At 36.7% G+C, this 24,791-nt stretch overlaps 1 protein-coding gene across 2 annotated transcripts in view; it reads right to left on the bottom strand.

Moving 5' to 3' along the window:
• Window positions 1–619: 619 nt before the first annotated feature.
• LOC136030317 (arginine/serine-rich protein PNISR-like) overlaps window positions 620–24,791 on the bottom strand; it is a 51,732-nt gene continuing 27,560 nt past the window's right edge. For both annotated transcript variants that reach the window (XM_065709212.1, XM_065709213.1), the window contains exons 11-13: window positions 15,593–16,413; window positions 4,132–4,300; window positions 620–731 (exon numbers count right to left, since the gene is read on the bottom strand). In XM_065709212.1, the coding sequence (XP_065565284.1) occupies window positions 4,154–4,300; window positions 15,593–16,413 (968 nt within the window). In that variant the 3' untranslated portion in view covers window positions 620–731; window positions 4,132–4,153. The remainder of the gene's footprint in view (window positions 732–4,131; window positions 4,301–15,592; window positions 16,414–24,791) is intronic.

Below are 24,791 nucleotides of genomic sequence, written 5' to 3'. Positions count from 1 at the left end.
AGACTGATAGTCCAAGTGAGCGAGAGGCAAATATTTAAAGGTTACTTTCAGGGTGAATTTTACAAGTACAAGTTCCACTTCACGCATGTTGCCAATTCTTTTTTTAAATAAACCCAAATGCTAAGAAAAAAGGGACAGTCACACCATCCCCCCTTAAATTCAATGAATTCTACCCGTTGGTTCAATTAACCGAGTGGGTTGGTGCGCTGGATTCGAGATCCCTTGTCTGAGAGGACGCGGGTTCGAATCCCAGTGTACCCAATTCTTCAGTTTGGGACGGGGGTCAGTGGCGCGACTCTGTAAGCTTAGCCAGAGTCGACCCAGCTCTAAATGGGTACCTGGAGAAATCTGGGGAAGGTAAACAGGAAGGGGGTGCGAAAGCACAGGATGGGGCCCCACAACCCCCCATTGCACTTCCTGGCTGAAAGGCCAAGAAACGGAGATCAGCACCGCCGGTACGGACTGTAAAGTCTAATTCCGTATCCTTTACCTTTACCTTTATTTAGTTCCGTAGTAGCCGGTCTTACTTGCAACCAATGACACTGACACTGCTTAAAATATGACCTTTTTTTCTTTTCTTATCACAAAATCTCAGCACTATTTTTGAAATCTAACAACGTTGAAAAAACAAACAAATATTTTAATTTCACAAAATCTTAATAAATGCAAATATCACAACAGTCATAAAATTTTCGAAATTTGAGAATCTTCAAGGAGGACGCCCCAACCACCTGTGAAAAGAACAGAAGAATCGAAACAAATAAAAAAAGAAATAACACCATCCAAGTTCTTTCCAACTACCATAGATGCCATATCAATTAGACGCTAAATATATTCCTTTATCCCTTTCGACTTCGGTTGGAGCAAATGACATCAAGAAAGATGGAATTTAACAAAATGTTTCCATAACAGAAAATAGAGCTGCTACACACGAATAGTGCAACTATTAATTTCACAACCAATTTCGAAACACATTTGAAAAGCTGAGACACCCAATAATATTAAATTCATTGCTTAGAGATGAACAGAAGAAAACTAGCATGTTTTGGTTGCTTCATACATTCATGTAATTACATAATAATCTGAAAACATCTACGCTTGTGTTTTTACATTTCGAAAAGACCATATGTTGGAAAATCAACTTATTTTAGAGACTTCAGAAAATGCATGCTTATGTAACAGGTTTATCTACAGTCTAGTCCACTAGTAAAAGCCATATTCTCTAAAAGCCCTATTAATTACTTTTAGGTAATTGAAAATAAATTCAGAAGCTGGCTACAATAATCTAGAGCGATGAGAGTTAACCAGTAACACACAGGCAACACGTTATTTCTGCGTGTCTTAATGTGACTCTCCACTTTTTATGTGCAGTTTAGAAATACATTCGGTAGAACCAAAATATAAGACAAAGGCAGAGACAGAAAAAAAATTAGACGCAAGTTAATTTTATAGAAATAGACGTTAGGGAAAGAAAAAAAAATATTGGTTGACAATCTCTTTTTTTATAATGCTATCCTGATTAGTAGGGATAGGAACAACAAGAATTATTTGTTACACAAAAACCTGATTTGAATATTTCACAATGCCTTTGAAATACAGCCTGCCTATTATTCTCATACTTTTGCAGAAGAACAAACGAAATTTTTTAGATCTTTCCATTGAAACAATTTTTTCTCAGTACGAAAAAATCTGAAAAAAATTACAGACAAATCTTGGCTTTATCTTGGTAGCCAGCAAACAAAAAGATGTATGGTACAACTTTTTGAGCTAGAAATACTTTTTTTTTTGTAGAAAACGGCTAGTTTTTCCCCTTCAAAGACTTTCGCAGATTTGACCAGTGGTCAATTAACTAGATATCAAATGTAACATAGCAGCACATTTTTTGTAAAAAGGCGTGAGATGCATTCTTTAAATCGCACCTACGTAATCATACAGAATCTGATTTTTTGTAGTGATAAAAAAGTGATAGTAAAAATCTTTAAAAAAAATGTTCATAATGAAATTATATAAATACATAATGAAAATACATAAATGAAATTAAACAGTAGCAAGTGATAGAAGAATCTTGTAATGTTTTAGATTCAGAGCCAAGTGAAGAATCAATCACTCTCTTTTTTAGCATGGGGATTTTTCCCTGAAAGATCTTCTTTAGGTAGTTAGGATCTTTGATTAAGACCAAGACTTGTCGACTTATAATAAAACAGTAGAAGCTCAAATCATCGCTTTAGCCTGTTTCGTAGACATTTACACAAAATGATGATTCACAAGACACCATCACAAATACGCATCAAAAAGAACACAAGTAATTTCAAGATCAAACTATCTAGACATGGTTGCCTGGTTCTTTCAATTTTTCCTTTTTGCTTCAGTCACTTATTTTGTTTTGCGCGTTTTATTCTATATACTTTTCCCCCTTGTTGCAATGGTCTCAGCCAAAATATTTGCATTATCTCCTGGCTTTTATAGTCTTCTGATATTTCCTCGTTTGTTTGCTGTGTTTTTTTTTTTAGATAATTAAAAATAACTTGTTTCGGAAGTTCTGAACCCTTATTCAATGAAATAGAGATAGGGTAAGTGTCTCTTCTCGGAAAACACTTTCTTTAATACTTAACCAAACCCAAAGAGCAAGCCAAAGAAGCAGAATGTGAAAAAGAACTACATCCTTCTTAGCATTGTTCCTAATATTCACAATGGATCTATTTCAAAAGCACTTACCAAGTTAAACCAGGTTAAAAATTAATGTATGAAATTATAAATGTAAGAAGTTATTTTCAAAATATTTTAGCTTTATTGAATATATAAGTGATATCTTTTGAAATAAGTAGAAAATTGTCAGTTCTGTCAACTCATAATGTAAAGTTTCAGGTAGCATGCAAACTATTTAATCATCCAAAATAAACCAAAACAAAAGATTTAAAAAATTAAATAAAAAGATAAAGAAACAGAAGAAAAAATGAAGAATATATTCTAATAAGTCTAACAATGGCATATTTACATTTATAGTGCCTGTCCGAAACTAATTATAAAATTAAAATCGGAAATAAAGGTTCATAAAATAATCTCGAAAAACTCAATCCTTTCAACTGGCAGTCAAAGCATTCATGTTAGATTTCAACTGTTCTCGAGTCAATGATGCAAGTTAAACAATTATATATATTTATGTATCTGCAGGTCAATACAAAAACCTAAGTCGTGCGCATAGCTTACTTTGATAGCTGGAATACTATAGTAGCTGTCATATGTACTTCTAATTCAAGATTTTATACTGAAAAGAGGTTTCCCACAAAATGCAGACCGTAGGTACAAAGGGTGGGATTTTAGGGGAACAAGTTCGAAATCTTTGAATAAGACAAGTATATGGATACAAATTTGATATTCTTGTACACATATATTTATTGGAATTCTTCCTTCTACTTTCCTAGTGAATGGGCCAACACACACTTCTTACGAAGATCCCTCCTGCCACGTCTCTCCTACGTTTCTGTATGGTCCAAATTCCACACACGTACCTGCACTTGGTGGAGGGAGCCTCCATGATTGGGTTAAATGTTCCCCTCTCTGGGAAATCAGTCTCAAAATTGTTTTTTTTTAAGTTTTCAAAAAACCCTTCTATCCCCTCTCAAGAATGACTTCTCTGATACTCTCCAACTCCGCTTAGAGTAAGACCCGGGTGAACACATACTTTCAGGTTGAAATAGTTTAATTTACCTTAGTTTAATAATATTGATTGTTCATTGCAAATCAGTTGCTCTGTTTCGAGCAGCTCAAGACGGAACTCCCCCCTTTTCTTATGAATATCCCCCTTCTTGTATTCTCCCACCCAGTGTCAAAATATGTACAAAATCATTATAAGAAGCTGTCCATCCTTCCATACCTTGATAAATCTGTTTTCCACAGCTAAGCAAATCAATTGCTTTAATAACTTGAAATAATTTTATACACAGGATTTTTTTTGTCACAAAAGGGATTCTATATCAGGGGTAGTAAATTAAATTTACTACGAAGGGAATTACTCCAATGGCAGATGTGCCAGAGGACGTTTCCAGCATCTGTTGCCAGTCAGTAGCACTTTTTCGAGCGGATTCACAATAGTGGGGTAGCATCTGAACTAGTGATATTTAAGAAACATACCGTTGTCATTCCCAGAAAACTTTCACTTACGACCTTTGAGACGAGACGATGCACTCGTCGAACTTGACTCTGATGATGATTCCTCGCTGGATGAACTACTTGACGAAGAATAGGAGGTGCTGTCACTGCTACTTGATGAAGATGATGACGGACTTCTCCGCCTCTTTGTCTGAAACGAATCACAGTTCTTATAAATGTTGAAACGGTTTTTTTTTATTTTAATCATTACTAAAATAAAATTTGTGTTTATACATTTTGGTATTTGCAAATATGGAAAAATTACACTTCCTTTGAATTTTCTGAGCTATTTACTCAGAAACTTTGTCAAAAGTTCAGACAAAATTAAACACTTGCCCAGAAGAAATGAAATGCTAATATTTATTAAATATGACGTGGCTTTTTAAATGATACAAGTCAATTGCTAAGTTTGTGGATGCTCATTGTAAATGGTCAACCTTCCTCATATTTTAAAATCAGAAATGATGTTCAGCACGTCTGCGCTACTACACTCAAATTCTTCAACTGTGTCATAGACAGAGGGGTAACTGCCCAAAATATTTAGGGGGGGGGGGGCAATGGATTTTACCCACTGGCATGTCATTTCTACCAACTAGTTAGGGTGATATTGCTAACAAAATTACTTCATTTTCTTTTTTTTTTTTTACTAATTGAGACTGATCTTGCTTTCAATTATGTTACATCGCATATTTTTATCAACCCATTTAGCCTAATAAAAGAAATAGAGCCAGTAAAATAGTACCACTTCACACCACTGTTTTACCGACTGGCTGAAAATATCCGGGTTGCCCCCCTTCCCTCACGTGACACCCCTGGTCAAAGGCCATGTTCTAAACGAAACACTACTGACACAACCGATTGGTATCAATTTTGCTGAAAGAGTTGGGTTGGATGTCAAATTTGTTGACGATGTGGCACAAGTGTATGAAAATCTCAGTGAGCTCAAAATTGCACTGGAAACGCTGCTGTCTGCAATACAAAACTTGGTTTAAAAGTAAACGGGTGTAAGAATAGAATAAATCCTTTGGACGTTGCACAATCCAGCCCTCTGACATCCGTGAACGTGTGTGAAATAGTCAAACCGTTCACCAGCCTTGGCTCAACTGAGAATCTATATGCAGAGATATCAGCAAGAGTGATAGAAGCGAATGCCCTTTTCTGAGAACAACATTTCGCAAATTCCAGGATAGCCGACCAAACAAAGAGCAGTTCTACTCAGCCTCGAAAGCTAGCATTATGAGCTACTCGTAAGAGACTTGGCGCATGACTCGTACTCAGATACTGAAGGTAGACAATATTTAGATAAAGCATTTCAGAAAAATCGAGCGCTTTGAATGATTTGAAGGGGTACAGGGCTCGGAGATACGCCTGTCCTTTAAATTGTCACCCCAGTCAGAATTGGCTGAGTCTCGCTCGCTGCGTCAGTATGCTCATGTACTTTGCCAGCCAGCTGGAACACCGCCTTACTCGCCTATGTTGTTTTACCCGAAAGGAAAAGGCTGGAAACCCTGTATAGGAAGATCAAGCACAAGATTGGCGGAGGTCATCCGCGGTCGAGTCACTATCCAAGCATCTAACCTAATAAAGCTCTAGTCCTTGCCCAGGACGGATCACTCTGGAAACGCCCAACGACACTCACGACTAATTCCGTCTACACTGGCAACGCTGCCCGGCAAGAGCTTTGAGACAAGTTTTAATAAAGTCTTTATTTTTGTTCGTCGCAATGTCAAAATATTTCGAGTGCATTGACAGAAATCTATTATCCATTTAAGCAACTGGTGCAAGAGAAGAAACCAAATCAAAAAGCATTTCGACGACTCAAAAGGAACTGACGTCTCATAGCTACCTCATTGAAAAGCCCATACATAAAAAAAACCCTCAGACATTCATCAACTGAAGAACAATATTCAAATTAGAGCACTACAACCAACACCAGTTGTTTTTCATGTAAAATACCCAACAAACGGCAAGCTTGTACCATGCTCAAAATGGACAGCATTTGAAAGATTTGATTTTTAGTTATTGTTTAGCACGGTTTGTGCTCTATATCTAGAGCACGGGTAATAGGCAATCTTGATATCTCATTGTACATTGTTGATTGTATCGTAGAACCACCAAAAGTTGAAATTAATTGAACAAGTCAGAACACTCGATCCAAATTTAGATCTGCCATTTATTTTTCAAATAAAAACCTCAAGTCTTTGCAGGCCTGTTTATAAGAGGGGAAGGCGAGAACTCCCACTAAGATTGTGAAAATCCATTTATATGCCCCCTACATCACCATACATTTGAGGCTCCGTGCACCTATTTTTATTAGTATGCATCTCATTTACTTTGTAGGCGTAAATCGTCCTTTGATTTTTTTTTCCTTACTCTGAATGTATAAATACAAAGTACTAATACAAATACAAAATTACAAAAAGAGAGCAATGAGCTAGTCTTCCTGGATAGAGAAGGCTTTCCAGAGTCAGTTATTGAAATAATTCCAGACTTATCGTATCGTATACATATCTTATCTATCAAATTACCCAAATTCAACACCCCCGTGAAACTCCACAAATATCGCTTTTGCAACCAACTCGACAAAAAAAATTCCAACAGTCTTATTCTAAGTAAAATTTGTGGAGGGGGAGAGAGGGTTAAGGTTAAATCACGGTTAAGGCATATCTGCAGTGACAAAGGAGAGGGAGTGCAGAAACGAGGTCCTCTGAAACACCATAATTTATGCAGATTTCCTGTAGTTCATTAGGATCTCAGTTATAGCACTTTTTCTTTATCGACAAGTTTGACCCTCAAACAGAAAACAGAAGTTCCTGTACAAGTGCTTGTCGCAATTTAAGCTACAGATTCAACATAATATAAACAATGGTTCCATCCTTTATTTTCATCCAACGTTGAATTTCCCAAATTTGACAGTATCATCAGGTAACAAGTATCCAATTTCTTTTTTTCCAAGGAAGAAAGAGCAGAAAGAATCTTTTTTCAAGAACTTTGACCTTTAGAAAATTGACAAACAAATAAAAGGAAAAGATAATTACAACATTTTCTACATCTGTCGTTTGGAGCACAAGCATCACACCATTCCAGCGCACGTATTTAAAGATGCTATGTCTGTTTTTTCAATTGCGTCAACATTTTTATCAAGTGTCCACACGATCAAAGTCATTAACAAAACATCTGTCTCAAACAACAGAATAAAAAAAAGAAAGAGAAAATAGAAACGTTTATACATTATAGACGTGAATTATCCCTATAAATAAGGAGCAGATTTGATCATAATTAGAATGGATTCTTCTGGAGGGAAGGGGAGAGGATGCTCAGAAATAAAAAAAATGTGATATTATATATATATATATATATATATATATATATATATATATATATATATATATATATATATATATATATATATATACAACAAATTTGGACAACATTTGCGAAATCTATGACGGCGTTCTGACAAAACATTTTTTTTTTCTCCAACCTATATCCTCCACTGTCCTGAAAGGTTTGCAAACTTTTCCCCAATCCCTGCGATTGGGGACAGCATTTGCGAAATCTATGACGGCGTTCTGATAAAATATTTTTTTTTCTCAAACCTATATTCTCTACCGTCCTGAAAAGTTTGCAAACTTGTCCCAAATCCCTCCAAATAATTTAAGCGGTTTAATATCTAATACTAAACAACGGCACGTCATAGACGCTGAAAACTCATTTCAGTATCATTTCTATCCTTCTCATACTTTAATTATTTTAGCCTCAATTTCAATATATATGCAGAAATGACAAATAGCATACCTCTTAATAAGTACATGCATATTGGGGAAGGATGGGAAACCATGTAATTTCATGCCAAACGATCAGATACATGATAAGTCCATTTTGAGACCAAAATTTCCAAGGAGGGGGGGAGGGAGTTGTGTCCCGATGTACAGGTACACATTTCAAAAATGAGCACAGGAATCTATCATCAATGATCCCACCCTGAGTTTTTCAGGTTTTTCACTTATCTCTAACTTTTAACCAAAATATTTACCACACTATCAACCCCTACGGCCTTAATCCTTTTAGAACTTTCAATAATTCTTCCTCATGAAATAGATCTTCATTCACATCATAAATGTCACAAATTTGCATTTTTTTTTCTATATCTTTTTCATAAGATGTTTCAACCTTTATTCACATTGCTTTCAAAATCGTTGTGTTAATCACATTAATATTAAGCCAATTTTTGTTATAAAAAAGGGGAAAAAATGGACTCCAACTTGGGAACTCTCAAAACAAGCAGCACTGATTCTCTCTCTTGCACCCTACAAAACTACAGGCTCTGCAATCTCACTTCAAGGATAGGTTCTAAGTGGTTACAGAAATGAAAATCTATAAGTAATTCTATGGCCATGAAGGATTAGATTGGTCCAAAAATTCATAGATAACCAGTGGTGTCAATTCACGAAAATATAGAGGGGGAGGGGGGCAAGGATTTTCTTATAATGAAAAACGGAACAACATCGATAAAACATGCCTAAACCACTATCAAAGCCTCTAGCTTTCAGGCATACCGGCCGTTCTAAGTCAGAACAGCATTGTGTATATTCCCAATAGTGTTAAGTTTTAAAATGAGCTGCTTCTAAGCCAAATTGGCTACATCATTTAAGATTATTTTATTAATTAATACCTAATTATATGCACGGATCAGTGAAACAGAACGTGATCGCCTTCCTTGCCGAGTTGTTTTATTTATTTGAAGTTCGTCCTGCGAAATGCGTTAAAGTTCCGGGTTTGACTGTAGAAAAGACGCACGATGGTAAGCTCTCACGTACTTTTTTTTATTAGGATAGCATTTTTCTGTCAGTTTACGTTTAAGCCAATCTTATAAAGAGTTAGGAACCGGCTTAATTGTGCCCTTCAAGAACCTGGTAGACCATGGCAACTGTTTTTGAAGTATCTACCCAAATTTTGCTTCCACTGAGAACCCAGACATTAAATGATAAACATTATCTGTTAGCTGTTTGACCAGAAAGCCCCCATTTGACTGCCTCCTTGCGTCAGGCACACCCAAATAGTTTTGTGGGGTATTATAACTTGCAAAAGTCACGGATTTTCTTTGAGGAGGGGGGATGAGACCCCATGCGTTGGCACCTGACCTATAAAATTGCTTACCGATTTGAATGTTTCTTCTTTGTTTGGGGGTTAGTTACGCTCTTTGATCTAATCGGAATAACTCCACTGTACTTGGATTTCTCCTTCACTCTGATTGCGTTCTGGATTGGACAGAGGTAACTCCATTGTATAGTTGTTTTTTGTTTTTTTTTTTTTTTTTTTTTTTTTTTTTTTTCACCCGGATCTTACTTATAATTACATACAGTTTTAAATGCTTCAATTTAACGCCTAGAGTAGCTCCATAGGAGGCTTAGACCAAGTAGGACCTTGTCCCAGTGGGGCCCATAATAGAAACTGGGAAACCCTCCCCTGGGGGTCATAATTTGAGGTGGAGGAGGAAGAAGGCCCCTCAAATGTACACTCAGCAGGGCCAACTGCCGTGTTCACGCGTCAGACGAGTTACAAACCTTCTCCCAGTAATGGGTTAAATTGCATGGTGAAGCAGAACACCATCGTGGGAGGATCCTCTATAGGAGGACAACTGCGGCAGGGCGTAAGATCCAGATTTATGGACAACGGCCTCTGTAAAGGGCTGCCTCGACCCTTTCGGGGTACCTGCAAGACTGGGAAACTTGCGGTCAATTTTTCCCACTTGAGGAGTGGCGCCCCTCGAGGAAATTATAGCCTAGTAAACAACACAGCACTCGTACGGGATTCCGATTATTGGATAATTTTCTGGGCTTGTTTTTTTTTATGGGCGTTTTTGGGCTGAAAAACCTCTTCCTAGCTAATTTATCTACTATGGGCTGCCTCCCCGTAGTAGCATAATATTTGTAGGCATGAATATATAATGAGTCGGAGGTAATAGCTTGGGACTGTCTGTGCAGGATTTCGACTCTTGTTGATAGAAGAGCATCGCCAAGTGCTGAAAACCATGTTGTGACCAAGATGGGCCCAGGATTGCACAAAGCCTCCAACTTACTGGAGGTCCCAGGGACTTCTTGCTGTCCGGTTCTAAGCCGGCTTAAGCGCTTCGGTGTAGACTTGAGAAGATATGTTGGTCCCCATCCTGCACTGGTATCCGGGATCACTGCTTTTCTTGAGGCCAAAATAATTTCAAAGATTTAAAGAACATGAAAATTGGAACTTGGAATGTTACGACGTTAAAAAATGACTATCGCATCGACATTTTGACTGACGAATTCAGACGGTTTGAACTGGATTTATTAGGAGTTTCAGAAACTCATATCCCAGGGGTAGGAAGCATGAAATTAGGTGACATAGAATTTGTTTACTCAGGAAGGAAGGATGGGGTACATAGACAGGGAGTAGGGCTCATGATGAATAAGGAAGCTGCTAAGTCTTGTTTAGGCTGGGAAGGTATTAATGATAGAATACTAATTGCTCATTTTATGACTAAAAAGTTTAGGGTATCAGTTATAGTAGTATATGCCCCCATTGAACCAACTGATGGAGATACTAGTGACTCAGATGAATTTTACTTACAGTTACAGGAGCAAATAGACAGGGTACCAGGTAGAAATATGGTGTTTTTGCTAGGAGATTTTAATGCCCAGGTTGGTAGAAATAGGGATAGATGGTATCCTAGCCTAGGTAATTTTGGTGTAGGAAAAGAAAACAGTAATGGCTATAGGCTTTTGCAATTTTGTAGGTATAACAACCTAGTTATAACCAATACGGTGTTTGGTCACAAAATGGCCCATAAGTTGACATGGTATTCACGTGATGGTAAGACAGCAAACCTTATTGATTATGTTATTGTAAACAGAAGACTAGCAGGATCAATACAAGATACTAGGGTGTATAGGAGTGCCGTTATTGATGTTAAAAGTAAAGATCACTATCTAGTAGTGTCTAAGGTTAATTTAAAGCTGAAATTTCGGAAGAGTAACTCCCTCCCGGAAAGTTATGATGTTGGTAGACTTCAGGATGAAAATTTGAGAAAAAAATTCCAGGAACAGTTGAGTACTAAACTTGAGGGTTTAAAATTTGACAATGTGGAAGATGGATGGAATAATTTCAGAAAAACAATTTGTGAAGTTGCTGATGGTGTCCTAGGGAACAGTGCTAAGACAGCAACAGGAATATTAGTGAAAAAGCTTTAGGTTTAATAGAGAGTAGAAGGGGTTTGTATAAGAATTATCTGAGCGATAGGTCGTATGAAAACAAAAGGAATGTAAAGAAAGTGGAGAAAGCATTGAAAGGGAGTAGCCGATCCGGACTAGTCCCAGTTAAAGATAGAAATGGGGCCACAATTAGTGATAAGGAAAAAGTTAAAGAAAGATGGGTGGAACATTTTGAGAATGTGCTAAACCGAGATACAGTTGCAGGAAAAGATATAGATGAAAATGAAAAAGTTTGTGATACCTTGGATGTGAAGGAAGATTTGTTTAGTGAGGAAGAATTAGCGACAGTACTAGAAGGATTAAAAAATAATAAGGCCCCAGGTGCTGATAGTATGATTAATGAGTTCCTTAAATATGGTGGCTCTGAGGTTAGGAATAAGCTACTGAAGATTATGAACATGATTTTTGAAAAAGGGGAAGTACCCAATGATTTTAGGAAAACCTTAATTGAACCACTGTATAAGAAAGGTGACAAGAGTGAATGTCGTAATTATCGAGGCATTAGTCTGGTCTCTGTAGGTAGCAAATTACTGAGTAATATGATACTTTTTAGACTGAGACATGCTGTAGACAAAGTTTTAAGGGAAGAACAATGCGGTTTTAGAAAAGGTAGAGGATGTGTCGACCATGTTTTCACTCTTAGGTTAATAATTGAGAAGTCCCTTCGTTGTCAAACACCTTTGGTCCTTAGTTTTATCGATTATGAGCAAGCTTTCGATTCTGTTGATAGAACAGCGTTAACAAAGGTCTTATCGTTATATGGTATACCAGAAAAATACATTAAAGTGATTTGCACTATGTACGAGAATAATACTGCTGCGGTTAAGGTAGGAAATGAGGTTAGCAACTGGTTTTGTATTAAATCAGGAGTTAAGCAGGGTTGTGTTCTATCCCCCTTTATATGGATCATTTTGATGGACTTCGTCTTAAGGAGCACAGGAAAGGCAATTGGAGACCATGGAATCAAATGGGGAGGAAGAACGCTCCTGGACTTAGATTATGCTGATGATTTAAGCATATTAGATGAAAGTGTGAGCAAAACGAATGAATTTTTAGAGGTTTACGAGTTCAGGGTGCTAAAATAGGCTTGAAAATTAATGTTAAGAAGACTAAGTCACTAAGGCTAGGAATAAGTGAAGATGAACAGGTGACCTTAGGTAACGAAAAGATTGATCAGTTTGGGAGCTTCAGTTACCTTGGTAGTATTATTAGTAAAGATGGTGGGAGCAGTGAAGATGTTAAAAGTAGAATAGCTAAAGCTCAGGGTGTTTTTTCACAGTTAAAAAAAGTTTGGAAGAATAGAAAGATAAGCCTACAAACCAAGATTAGAATATTGGAAGCTACAGTGATGACAGTGGTCAAATATGGCTCTTAAGCATGGACACTCCGAAAAGCAGATGAAAATTTACTAGATGTTTTCCAGAGAAATTGCCTACGGATTGTTCTGGGTACCCGGCTGACTGACCGTATTTCAAACAGTAGGTTGTACGAAAAGTGTGGTTCAATCCCGCTTTCTGGGGCTATAATGAAAGAAAGGTTGAGATGGCTAGGCCACGTTCTACGGATGAAGGATGACAGATTACCGAAGATTGTCCTTTTTGGCCAACCGTCTGGGGCTACACGGAAAGCAGGTCGTCCTTGTCTGGGTTGGGAGGATGTCATAAAAAAGGATTTAAAGGAAATGGGAACTTCCTGGGAGGGTGTAAAGAGGGAGGCTTTAAATAGATTAGGTTGGAGGAGGAGCGTGCGTAGCTGTGTTGGCCTCAGGCGGCTTGGTGCTGCAGTGAGTTATTAGTAGTAGTAATAGTAGTAAGAAGTTTCTAAATAATAAGGTTCAATACTCATAAGCGACAAAAACAATATTTGGCTATTGGATAGCAAAATTATTCTTTCGTGAAATAAATTCAGCAATTTACATGCTCAATAGCCCCCCCCCCCCCCCCACACAACAAAAAATCTTGATTGATACAAAATTAATAGAATCCATCACCCCTTAGATATTTTGAGTCTAGACCCAAAGAATAGGTAAAAGTAAAATCAGTTATATAATAAACTCCTTACAATACCAATCAATAATTTAGGTCTAATTATCTGTTTTTTTTTTTTCAGTAGAGTCTATTCATTTTATTAGTTACATATTAATACATGCTTATGTGTTGCTGCATTTACAAAAAAAAATACTTTACAAAACGCTACCAAAATTTATTTAGGTTTTTGTTTCATTTTCACGCATCAGACGCGAATTTTTTCATTCAGTTTAATGTTAGATATGAAACACAACGAGCCTGACAAAACTTGCCTAATGTTCGAAAAACCGGAGAAATACACCCAAAAAGGCAAGTGAGCTTAACCATTAGATTCAGCATATTAAAGAACCCTGTTGTGGAGGTTTCAAGGCCCACTTACGAAAACGTGGAATTTACATTTTTCTCCAAAAGAAAAATCACGGATGAGTGTTCATTTTTTATCTTTTTTTAAAATTTATTTCCCATGGGTAATCATGTCAAACTGTTGGTCTTGGAAGACCGGGAAAGGGCTCATTCGAACGAGAATTTTCTTCTTTTTGAAGGAAAAGAAAGAAAAAGAAGAAGAAAGAAAGAAGAAAGTTCTTCTTTTTGAGACAAACAAAAAGATTGTGCTATAGGAGAAGCATTTCTACCATTTTGTGACGCAAAACTACAATTTTACCCCATGGAGGACCAAGTTGCACTTTGATTGAAAATTCTGAGATAGCCAATCAACTTAAAAAAATATCAAAAACAAATATTGAGCTTCCAAACTGCTGAGGAAGTAATGCCACACGGTTGCACATTCGCTCCTGAAAAGTCACGTAGTCCATCCAAGGCAAATGATTAATACGGAAATTTATCTTAATGCTTTAGTTAACCAAGTTAATTCCCTTGATCTTTTCATGAAATTAAGTTTAGTGGTGTATAATTGTGCACCAACTATTATGAAAGAGGACGTTGGGTCATTTTGTAGTCAAGGTGGGAGGAGTCATATATGCCTCCAAGGGTGCATTATAATACCAAAATATCCTAACTCTCATTGAGCCTTCAGGTAAGTAAAGAACGAGTTCTGGGGACGAAGGGGAGCGGGAAAGCTAGAAATTGATGTCTTCTCTTGGTTCCCGGGAATATTTTTGGTTTAACCTTTTTTTTATTGGTGCTGGAGCGGGGGGGGGGGGCGAATAGCGCCCCTCCCATTGTAACAATTTTTTTCTGTGGCATAAAATATTATATTCGTATACCTAACAGCACAAAGGTAGAAGAGGAGGGGAAGGGCATCATGAGCCTCATCACAAAATTTCTTGGGAAGAGGGGGAGTGGCAAGTGCTACCAGAAACTTCCAGCGATTTTAAATGGTAATATTTCTTTTTTCATATCGGTTTAATACATTTAAACATATATGTACAATGTATTTAAACATCAGCGAATCCTATTGTAAAAGTTACAATGGCCTCAGCAGCGTAGAAGATCAAAAGTGAACAAGAATTTCCATCCATGTGAAGAGCAATAATCGTCTCCGTCCACCCAAAAATCCGAAGTAACAATAATAAGAAAAACTAATTCAACAAAATAACTGTTCGCCGAAAATTTTGACGAAATATTCAAATTTTGTCCAGAATTTGAGTTACTATCCAATATTTTAGATCTTAAGCAGAAAAACTGAAAAAGCGGGACGCTACCAATCAATTTACAATTATTGATATACACAATTTAACAGAATAGAAATAGTCAATTTATCAAGCGAGTTACTATTAGACGGTTATCGGTCCTTCTTCATTGACTGTCGTTACTAGATCAGTTAGGTGCCTCCTTTTCAATGTCCAAAAATGTGATTTTGGTGAGAAACACCTTCAATACATATTTTAATATGGCAACTCAACATTTTTTAAAACCCTTTTTTCATCAAAAAGCAAAAGAAACTATTGCAATTATTAAAATGACAATTTCTCTGCCGAATTCAGGATATTTTTTATGTAACCCGAGTTCTATAAGAAGTGAAAGAGAGGGAAGTTTAGCCCCCCCCCCATATTGTACACCACAGTGTGTCATAATATTCTAGTTATACACATTGGCTTCAAACAACATTTGCTCATGAATAATATTCAGAAGATTAAGAAAACAATTTATACATATTGATACTGGTCTCAGCGACGTTAGTAATTAGTATAAGGCCTACAAAAAGCTTACCTTTTTCCTTTCTTCTAGTTTTTTCTTATCTCTGTTTTTGTCTTGCTCCCTTTTCGTACTCGACCTCGAGTCTCTACTTTTTGATCTTTCTTGGATTCTCCTTGACCTCTCGCGTCGTTTCTCTCTACTGTCTAACCGCTTCCGCTTTCTATTCCGAGATACTGAACGCCTCGAATATCTTTCACTATAACGATCAGAGCGATGACTTCTTCGCGATCCTATTCTATCAGATCCGTCTTTCTTGTAACGACGATCTTCATCGCTTGATATAGAGCGTTCTCTTGCCACTGATGATTTTCTACTTTCTCTTGTACTGTGATACCGTTTTGAGCGTTCTACATCGCTACGATACCGTTTTGAGCGTTCTGCATCACTACGATAGCGTTCTGAACGCTCCGCATCGCTACGATGACGTTCTGAGCGCTCTGCATCACTACGATAGCGTTCCGAGCGTTCTGCATCACTACGGTAGCGCTCTGAGCGTTCCGTATCACTACGGTAACGTTCTGAGCGTTCCACGTCGCTGCGATAGCGTTCAGTTTCACTTCTACGGCGTTCCCTAGAACTTCCACGTATCTTATGCTCTTTTTCAGACTTGTTAGGTGTCCTCACTACTTCTCTGGGAGATGAGGGTTCCTCTTGTTTAACAGAATGAGGTGACACAATTTTAGTAAGATTATCTTCTTCTTGTAATTTGTCATTTTTTTTGGAATTATTTTTACCTGCTTTATCACCCCAGCGACTCACTTTTTTACGCTCTTGTTTTTCTTCTTTGATTGACACTTGTTGCTCTTCAGAAACAGCTCGTTGATCTAAAGAACCTGCAATGGAATATATCCAAATTAATTCTAGTCTAAACCTTACTTTTGCATAGACCTATGCTGCTACTTACCGTCCATGCAGGATAACGGGACTAAGTGCAACAAAAAGAAGACAATTTTTGGTGAGTATTATTAAAAATAATAGGAATTAAAAAATACAAGCGCCACCGACATTACAGCACCTCAGTCTCAACCGAATATCCTTTTCATTTATCAAGTTTTAAATTTTGATTAAAAGTTACTAAATTCTTTTGCTTTATCCTTTTCAAAGCAAACCTCTTCCACTCTTGTAAACCTCAAAGCAAACCTCTTTCACTTGTAAACAAACACAGTGGAATTAAAACTGTCAGAACCACCTTCAGTGCAGTTCTTGAGCTTAAACTTAGTTTCCTGTTGATTAAAAAAAAAAAGTTCTTATCTTGTCGTTTATAGAGCTTGTCTTTTTCTGGACTAGAAAATAGTTACCCTAGATTAATCAGCTAAACATAAGCTGTTTAAAAAAATGTCGTATATATAAAGTTTGTGGCATTTGGGCAAAAGTAGGTTTTCTATTTTTGGCCCAGTTTAAAGGAAAAGTTAAAAGGATATAATAGAAACATTATTCTTGCTAAGCTTTTATAGTTTTCTTTAAAGATTTACTATTTAACACTAGATGATATTATTTGCCCTTTTTTGGAGCTTACAAAGTTCAGTTGGCTATTATCAGTTTAACATATTCTTCGCCTTAAATTTGAATTCTAGCAAAATAATTAGTTGAAGAATATTTCTCTACAAAAGAGGAAAAATTCATTGGCAAAACCATCTTTAGCTTTTTGCTGACAGAATCGATTCATCTGATTAAATTGAAAATGACCAGAAATAAAGATAGAGAAGGAGAGCTTCGGACCAGTTCCTGAAACTTCAAGATTTAACCCCCCCCCCCACAAAAAATCCTATATGTCTTACCTAATACAACTTGTCCTCATTTTTTTTTATCTGCTCTCCTCTTTCCCCTCAAATAAATGAATGCGTGCACTGGGCTGGATAGACTGATGGGGGATTCTCCAAACGGAAGATTTCTACAAATGACTGCATTACATTCGATAATTAAATTTTCTAGATGAACGTCCATTTTTAGGGTTTCTTGCTTTTATCTTTTTAAGCTCGAAAGCTTGACTCGGTATAAACTGAACGTTTTTTAACAGTGAACTAGTCAAAATTTATTACTACAGAGTTTTAAGTTCATTCAAATACATTTCAAACATTGAAGGATGACTCGGAAAATTTCACTTTGACAGTTCATACTTTATGAATTTAAAATATTTGCCAAGAAAACTCTAGTATTTCAGAAACAGTGACTCATTTTTGCACACATTCACTGATTATATGCTACGTCTATCCAGCCCTTAAACAACCTTGCCCTTTCTATAATTTTAAGATGCAGACAATGAATTTTTTTTTATTAAGAGCATGAAATTATTTTTCATTGTAAAAAGCCCGAAATTTCACGTTAATTGAAAACTTGATGTTATTAATTGAACATACGAATACCAGAAATTTATATACTCACTGGAAAGTAAAATATGAGTGACCATGCTAACTGACGAGCTAAAAAGATAAGCTTTTAAACTTCATATATTGACTTTAAACGATGAATCTTTATTATTGAAACAGTTTTACGCATGGTTCAAAGTTATCAGATATTCGACCAAACCCATTCGCTTTTCAATCACGGAACAAATTTTTCGTCATTCCGGAGACACTCGAAGCTATTTACCGGTAAAGCATCTACGATCCAGTTCTTTGTTATAAGCTGTTTTCTTTAGGTTATTTCACCCTTCTCCTGGTGTATTTCAAATAGTTTGTTTCTGCATTTTAATTTGATAAAAGGTATTCGTTTTTCTCTTTTTTCTTCTCCTCTTCATTGTTGCTATCTTTTTACATTTATGATGGGTAACAATGTAATACATATATGTATATAGTTTCAGCCTTGAATGTATAAATAATACATTAGTTCATCTGACAACACTGGTGTTATCACATATTCTTTTTGATTGTGGGAAATACTAATTTTTATAAGGATTACAAAACAGATTTGGAGAAATTCAGTGACGTTCCGTCTAAAGGTAAATTAGCGAGTTAAATTGACAGTTATACCTTCTCTATAGCTCCATTTTTATTGGACTCAGAGACTCATATTATTTGAAATAAATGCTTGAAATCAGCATGGTGACGAACAGTGTTGCCAAAGCACGATGCTAGTTTTGGGACAGTGTCATCCGAGAGTATCGTCATAGTAGCGTCTAAATAAATATTAGCCAAATGGGTGGATCATCTAAACGAGCTCGTCAGTCACCGAAGAAAGGCGTCGATAAATGTGCAGCATGTTATGCCAATTTAGCCGATGATTGCTACGCACTACTCTATGACGGCTGTGAAATGTAGTTGTGTGTAAAGTGCCTGGACATGTCGAAGTCGGAATACAAACTTTTCACGAAAATGAGTCGTCGCCTGAGGTCAACATGTTACTGCCCCGTTTGCAAATAATATGATCAGGAAACTACTCCTGAGGTTATTAAGAAGATTGCAACTGAATCTCTCGCTAAATTCAAATTAGATTTACAAAATGAGCTGGAAATCAAATTTCAAGCTCTACTGAAACCAGTTAATGGAAAATCTCGAAATCAGGAGCGGAAATTGCGGATAAATGCTCAAGAAGCGAAGTAAAAGTCGCAGTTATGCAGGAAATTTCAAAAGTGAAGGAAAGTCTATGTGAAGACCCATTGAGCACCCAAGTAAAGACCTGTACATATTCTACTCAAGCAGTGCAACGTCAGCTCTGTGATATAATACAAAAACAGAAAAACCTTATATTGTTCGGATTAGAAGAAAAAGGGATGGTAAGTCAAAAACTCCAGAACGAAGCTGATCAACAGTTCATTAATAATGAAATGATGCAGAACTGTTCAGTTAAATGTTCTTTTCCGGTGGGATTGGGTCGTAAGCAGACTAACAGAAATAGACCAGTTAAGTTAATATTTAAGTCACCAATTTGCCGCCTTCTTTTATACGAAAAAAGAAGCCGCCTTCTTTTTTACAAACATAGAAGCTGGGATTAAGGCGAATATTCCGTATTTTCGGATTGCGCAAGACAGGAATGATGCTGAGCTGGCAATGAAAAAGAAGTATGATGCTTTGAAACAACAACTGAAGGAAAAGACTGATGCTGGTGAGATTGGTTAGAGGATTAAGACTCGCAGGAGTGAGCGGAATTAGTTCAAGAATAGCGGCCTTTTCGTCCCCGAGCCGAGTTTGGAATGTCGTAGTGATCCACTTTTAGTGCTTTACACTAAAGCCGATTGTCTCTCATCCAAATGGGTAGAGTTTAGTGAGTTAATGAACAGAAGCCACACGTAGTCGCTGTTACGGAAGTTCTACCAAAACATTTCAGTGATCCATCTATTTTTGCTCAGCAGTTACAATGTTATAGTTTAGTGTTTAACAAATCACCTAAAAGTGGATCTGTGTTTACATTCATGAATCTTCAAAGTTTTCTGCGGTAATTGATCCATTAGTAGATTCAGTGTCAGAATGTGTTGGGATTGATATCAAGCTACCTTCTCAAAGGAGTTATATAGGTATTGTTGTTTTTTATCGAAGTCCAACACCCAGTCTTACAAGCCCTATTAACGATGCTAACATTCTTGCGTGTCTTTCTCGTCTTGCAAAGTGTCGTTCCAAATTACTTATTTTGGGTGACTTTAACTTACCATGCATATATTGGTGTGTCCATAGCACAAGTCAGCCAAGTCTGTCTTATGAACAGCAGCTTTAGATAGAGTGAATGATCTTTACTTGTACCAGCATACAAATATGCAAAGTCGAGCAAGACAGGATGCTGCTCCATCTATTTTAGACCTTGTTATTACTAAATCTGTAGATGATGTTTTGAACATAGATTTTAGGTAAAATTGATCATGTTGTTCTTGAGATTTATATAAATACTAACGTTCAGAGAGAGAGAGAGAGAGAGAGAGAGAGAGAGAGAGAGAAAGAGAGAGAGAGAGAGAGAGAGAGAGAGAGAGAGAGAGAGAGAGAGAGAGAGAGAGAGAGAGAGAGAGAGAGAGAGAGAGAGAGAGAGAGAGAGAGAGAGAGAGAGGGGGGGTTGACACTTCGAGGTATAATTATTTTAATGCAGATTATGAATCTATGAACAATTTTATTTCGTCTCTTAATATTATGAATGAGCTAAAAATTTGTCGGGTGTCACCAGCCTTCACATTTTTAAATAGTGATAACACCACCTGAAACTGCTCCACCCTTTAATGATTCGGATTTTACAGCAATTGAAGTGTTTAATATTCTTGTAAAATTAGACGCATCAAAATTACCAGATGTAGACGGATTTGCAAATGAAATGTTAAAAAAAAATAGCTCGGGAAATTACAGAGCCATTTACTTTCATATTTAATTTATCTCTTGCACATGGGTCGTGTCCCTCTGGCTGGAAGAATGCATTAGTGAAACCCCTCCATAAAAAGGGTTCCGAATCAGATTTTTACAAGTTATCGGCCAATTTCAATCACATCTATTTTTTGTCGAGTGATGGAAAAATTGATTGTAGAGCGAATTCAGAAGTTCTTCGATGACAAAAGTCTTTGGAGTCCTGCTCAACATCGTTTTCGAAAACGAAGATCTTGTAACACCTAGCTTCTTGAGGTATTTGTTGACTTTCGGGGCTTTGCAGACCTAGGTTATACCGTTTGATCGTGTTTATATTGACTTTTCAAAGGCCTTAAATAAGGTTCGATACCCTTACTTCTCCGTAAATGTGCTATGCATAACTTAGGACCAAGAACAGTTTCATTCATAGCTGATTATCTAAAGAAGCGTACTCAACAGGTACTTGTTGGGAAGGTGATATCATCTACGATTGAAGAAATGAGTGGGGTACCCCATGGCAGTTGCCTAGGACCTGTTTTACTCTGTTTATTTGTGAATGATTTACCCTCTTCTATCTATTACTCATTTTTAAGTTGTTTGCCGACGACGTGAAAGTCTACTTACTCATAAAAGATCTAAAAGAGGTACAACTTATGCAGGAGGACCTGGATTCCCTAACTCAGTTGTGCGAGTCCAATTCCATGTTTATAAATCCGTCCAAGTGTGTATTTTTACATTACGGTCGTAGGATACTTCCCAATTACACATATCTCCTGTCTAGTAAAAATGTCCCTTCTGAAGAAATGGTGCGAGACTTTGGTATCCATTTCGATACCCAACTAAAGTTTGATAAGCATGTTTTGGCAATCGTGAGAAATGCAAACTACCGCCTACTGTCTTGGAAGAGAAGTTTCAGAAAATTCAATCTTCGAAGTTTTTTTTGCTTTACAAGTCTCTTGTTCGCCCACTTCTCGAGCATAACACTTCCGTCTGGTTTCCTTTAAATGTAATGGATGAGCTTTGCGTCGAAAAGGTAAAAAGAAGAGCGTCAAGGATGATTCCGTACCTTCAGCATCTTCCCTACAAAGAGCGACTCTAGGATTGGTATTCCGTCATCAAATTTCGGACGGCGTCGTGGTGACTTTATCAATGTGTTCCGTATTATTAAAGGTGTAGATTGCCTAGATTTTGAATCATTTTTCAAATACAGTCGCTGTCACACAACCCGCCAAGACCATTACAAACTGTACCCTTCAAAATCAAATAAGAAAATAGGGCAATGCTCATTTTCCAATGGGGCCGTTTCACCTTAGAATAGTCTACCCGTTGAAGTCGTGAAAGCTGGGAATGTGCAGATATCTAACGTTCTTTAGTGGAGACACCTTTCTATTTGGTAGTTTTTGATGTTTAGTTATAAATTGATCTTTTGGTTATGAGTTTTTGTTTGAGTTTAAGAGTTTTGGTTTTTTTTTTCTTCTAAGTTAGTTAGTTCAAAAAAATGATTTTTTTTTTCTTCTAACATATCTTCTTCTAACATTCGTAAGTGCTGCTAGTGTTGCTAATTAGCTTATTTCTTGTTTTGTGTATATAGCGACAAAGATTATTGCTTACCGTTTGAAGTATAAATAAATAAATTGACCAGCACAAATAATTAATTCTTTTGCTCTAGAAATCTAGAAACATTTGCACTAGCTGTAACCATTATAGTAGTCTTGCAATAGAAATCTTCCTGCTTGGCTTCCCGATTGCTAGGTGAATACAAAAATGCCTTTTTTCTAGGAAATTCATTTATATGGAGCTGGAGCCTTGTCCTTCTTCCACAGAACCATTCAATTCAAACCATATACATTTTTTTTTAATATCTGAATAAACCATTTATCAATGACTCCTTAGAAATTCATAATATCTAAGAACTAATTAAACAGTTCCTTAATACATAGTAGATGATTCTTCAGCTACCCAGGAAAAGACTTATAGATTTGATTCTCATCCCAAGACATTGAATTGTTCATAGAAAGAATAATTCTAATTTATTTTTCCAATTTTTCAATTCGATGTTATTCGTATTCCATCTGGTTAAATCCACTATCATATTGAAGTGCTATCAAAGACTATAACTAACGAACAAAATAAATTCCTGCAACCGTGTCTGGATAGCACAGCAATACACTCCATTTTTAAATTAACTAGACAAAGATTTCTCTCAATAAATTATCCGACAAAAATTGAAGCCAATAGCTCACATAACATGCATAACTGGTTAAGAAATCCATCCATGTATAGAGGCATTGCAAATGAATTTGCCAGTATCCAGAAGAAACTCCTAGTGCCAGCAGTCTATTGTACCTACTTCCCCCCCCCAGGGAGTTAATCAATCCCCATACTAAATACTAACTTATCAAAGTGGACTAATGAGCTTACCCCCATTGCTTTCATCCAGAAAAAATTGCTGAATTTAATACAATTATATATAAAAACCATTTCCCAACTCTTGTTGATGGGTCCCAAATGAACGAGAAGATGGCAAGTGGAGCTTTTCTCCCACCCCTTAATATTGGAATGGGTGAGAGACTGTATGATAATGTATCTATAGGGCGTGCAGAGTTAAATGCCATAATTATGTTATTAGAGCACCTTATGAACAATGAACTCTTGATTCCTAATTTACAAAATATTATAGTTTATTCTGACTCTTCGTCAAGTCTACAGCTGCTGTATTCAGCTTCTCAGTATAAGATGGATATGGACACATTTTACAGTTTTAGCATTATTGACACTCTTGCTTCAAGAGGCATAAGAACATACCTTCGTTTCAAGCCACTCAGGTATAACTGGTAACCATCAGGCAGATGAAATTGCAAAAAAATGATCTAAATATTGACCAGCCAAGCGGGAGACAATCCCCACTAAAACATTTATCGCTGGAGACTATCAGAGGTAATATTAAATAAGAATAAACCAATTTGTCTCCCTTCCCTAATAAGCACCTTTCTAAGATTTATCATTGAATTCGGTCTGTCTCAAATGGACTAAATCCTCCGGGGTTTTCGTATCAATTTCCTAATTCAAGTGGCTCAATTCCCTCTTTGCGGACATTGCAACATAAAAATGAAACAATTGACCATTGACTATTTGAATTTAATATGCTGACGTCTGCAGAGTATACCCTGCAATGTAAACTGTTAAAGTCCTTTAAACGCAACAAAATCTCACTAGCAGCTAGGAGTCTAACAGACAATACCTTCACACAGAGCACAGAACTCAATGGTTATCTTCTGATACTTAAACTCCTGGAATCAAAAGATTTACAGCAAGATATCTAGGTAGATTCAAGATAAATAATGAGCAACCATTTCAGTAGCTTATTTCAAGTCACAGAATCAGTCAAAAGGAAAATAGCTAAATAGTCTTGACTGAAAAGCCCGCGTTTGCTGAAATAGAAGAACGAGTACACGAGGAAAGTATATTCAGCACCATCTAATAAAATCCAACTATAGATGGCTACAAATTAAATCCACCAAAGACATTGAAATACCTAACACAAGATTCACTCTTATCCTAATTCAGGAGGCCGTATTAAAGTGCCGCAAAGGTAACTACAATGATAGAACGAACAGTATGATATATATGAAAGCGAGGATCAATAATTCCTCTTTATGTATGGTAAACATTTCAAGACCCACGAAATAGTTTCTAGAATCTTGAATTGAGATTTCCCTATCCCATAACATACAAACTGAGGTTTCATCATTATCTATTGTTCAGCCAGTACGTATTCTAACCCAACAGTGCTGTTTGCTTGGCCTACGGCTCCTAGATTCGGCAAGGAATGTATGCGAGTGAGTAAACATAATGCCAGCTTCTGGACTACAAGACTTTCAGACATTGTCGTTCGTTTTTAGGCTGCAACATGGTATACATATTATATGATTTGGCAGTATAACCAACCACAGGTC

This window comes from Artemia franciscana, chromosome 8 (genome assembly GCF_032884065.1).
Source record: "Artemia franciscana chromosome 8, ASM3288406v1, whole genome shotgun sequence".
Lineage (NCBI taxonomy): Eukaryota > Metazoa > Arthropoda > Branchiopoda > Anostraca > Artemiidae > Artemia > Artemia franciscana.
Note: the sequence above shows the minus strand (reverse complement) of the source record. Positions and strands in the feature narration are given on the sequence as shown.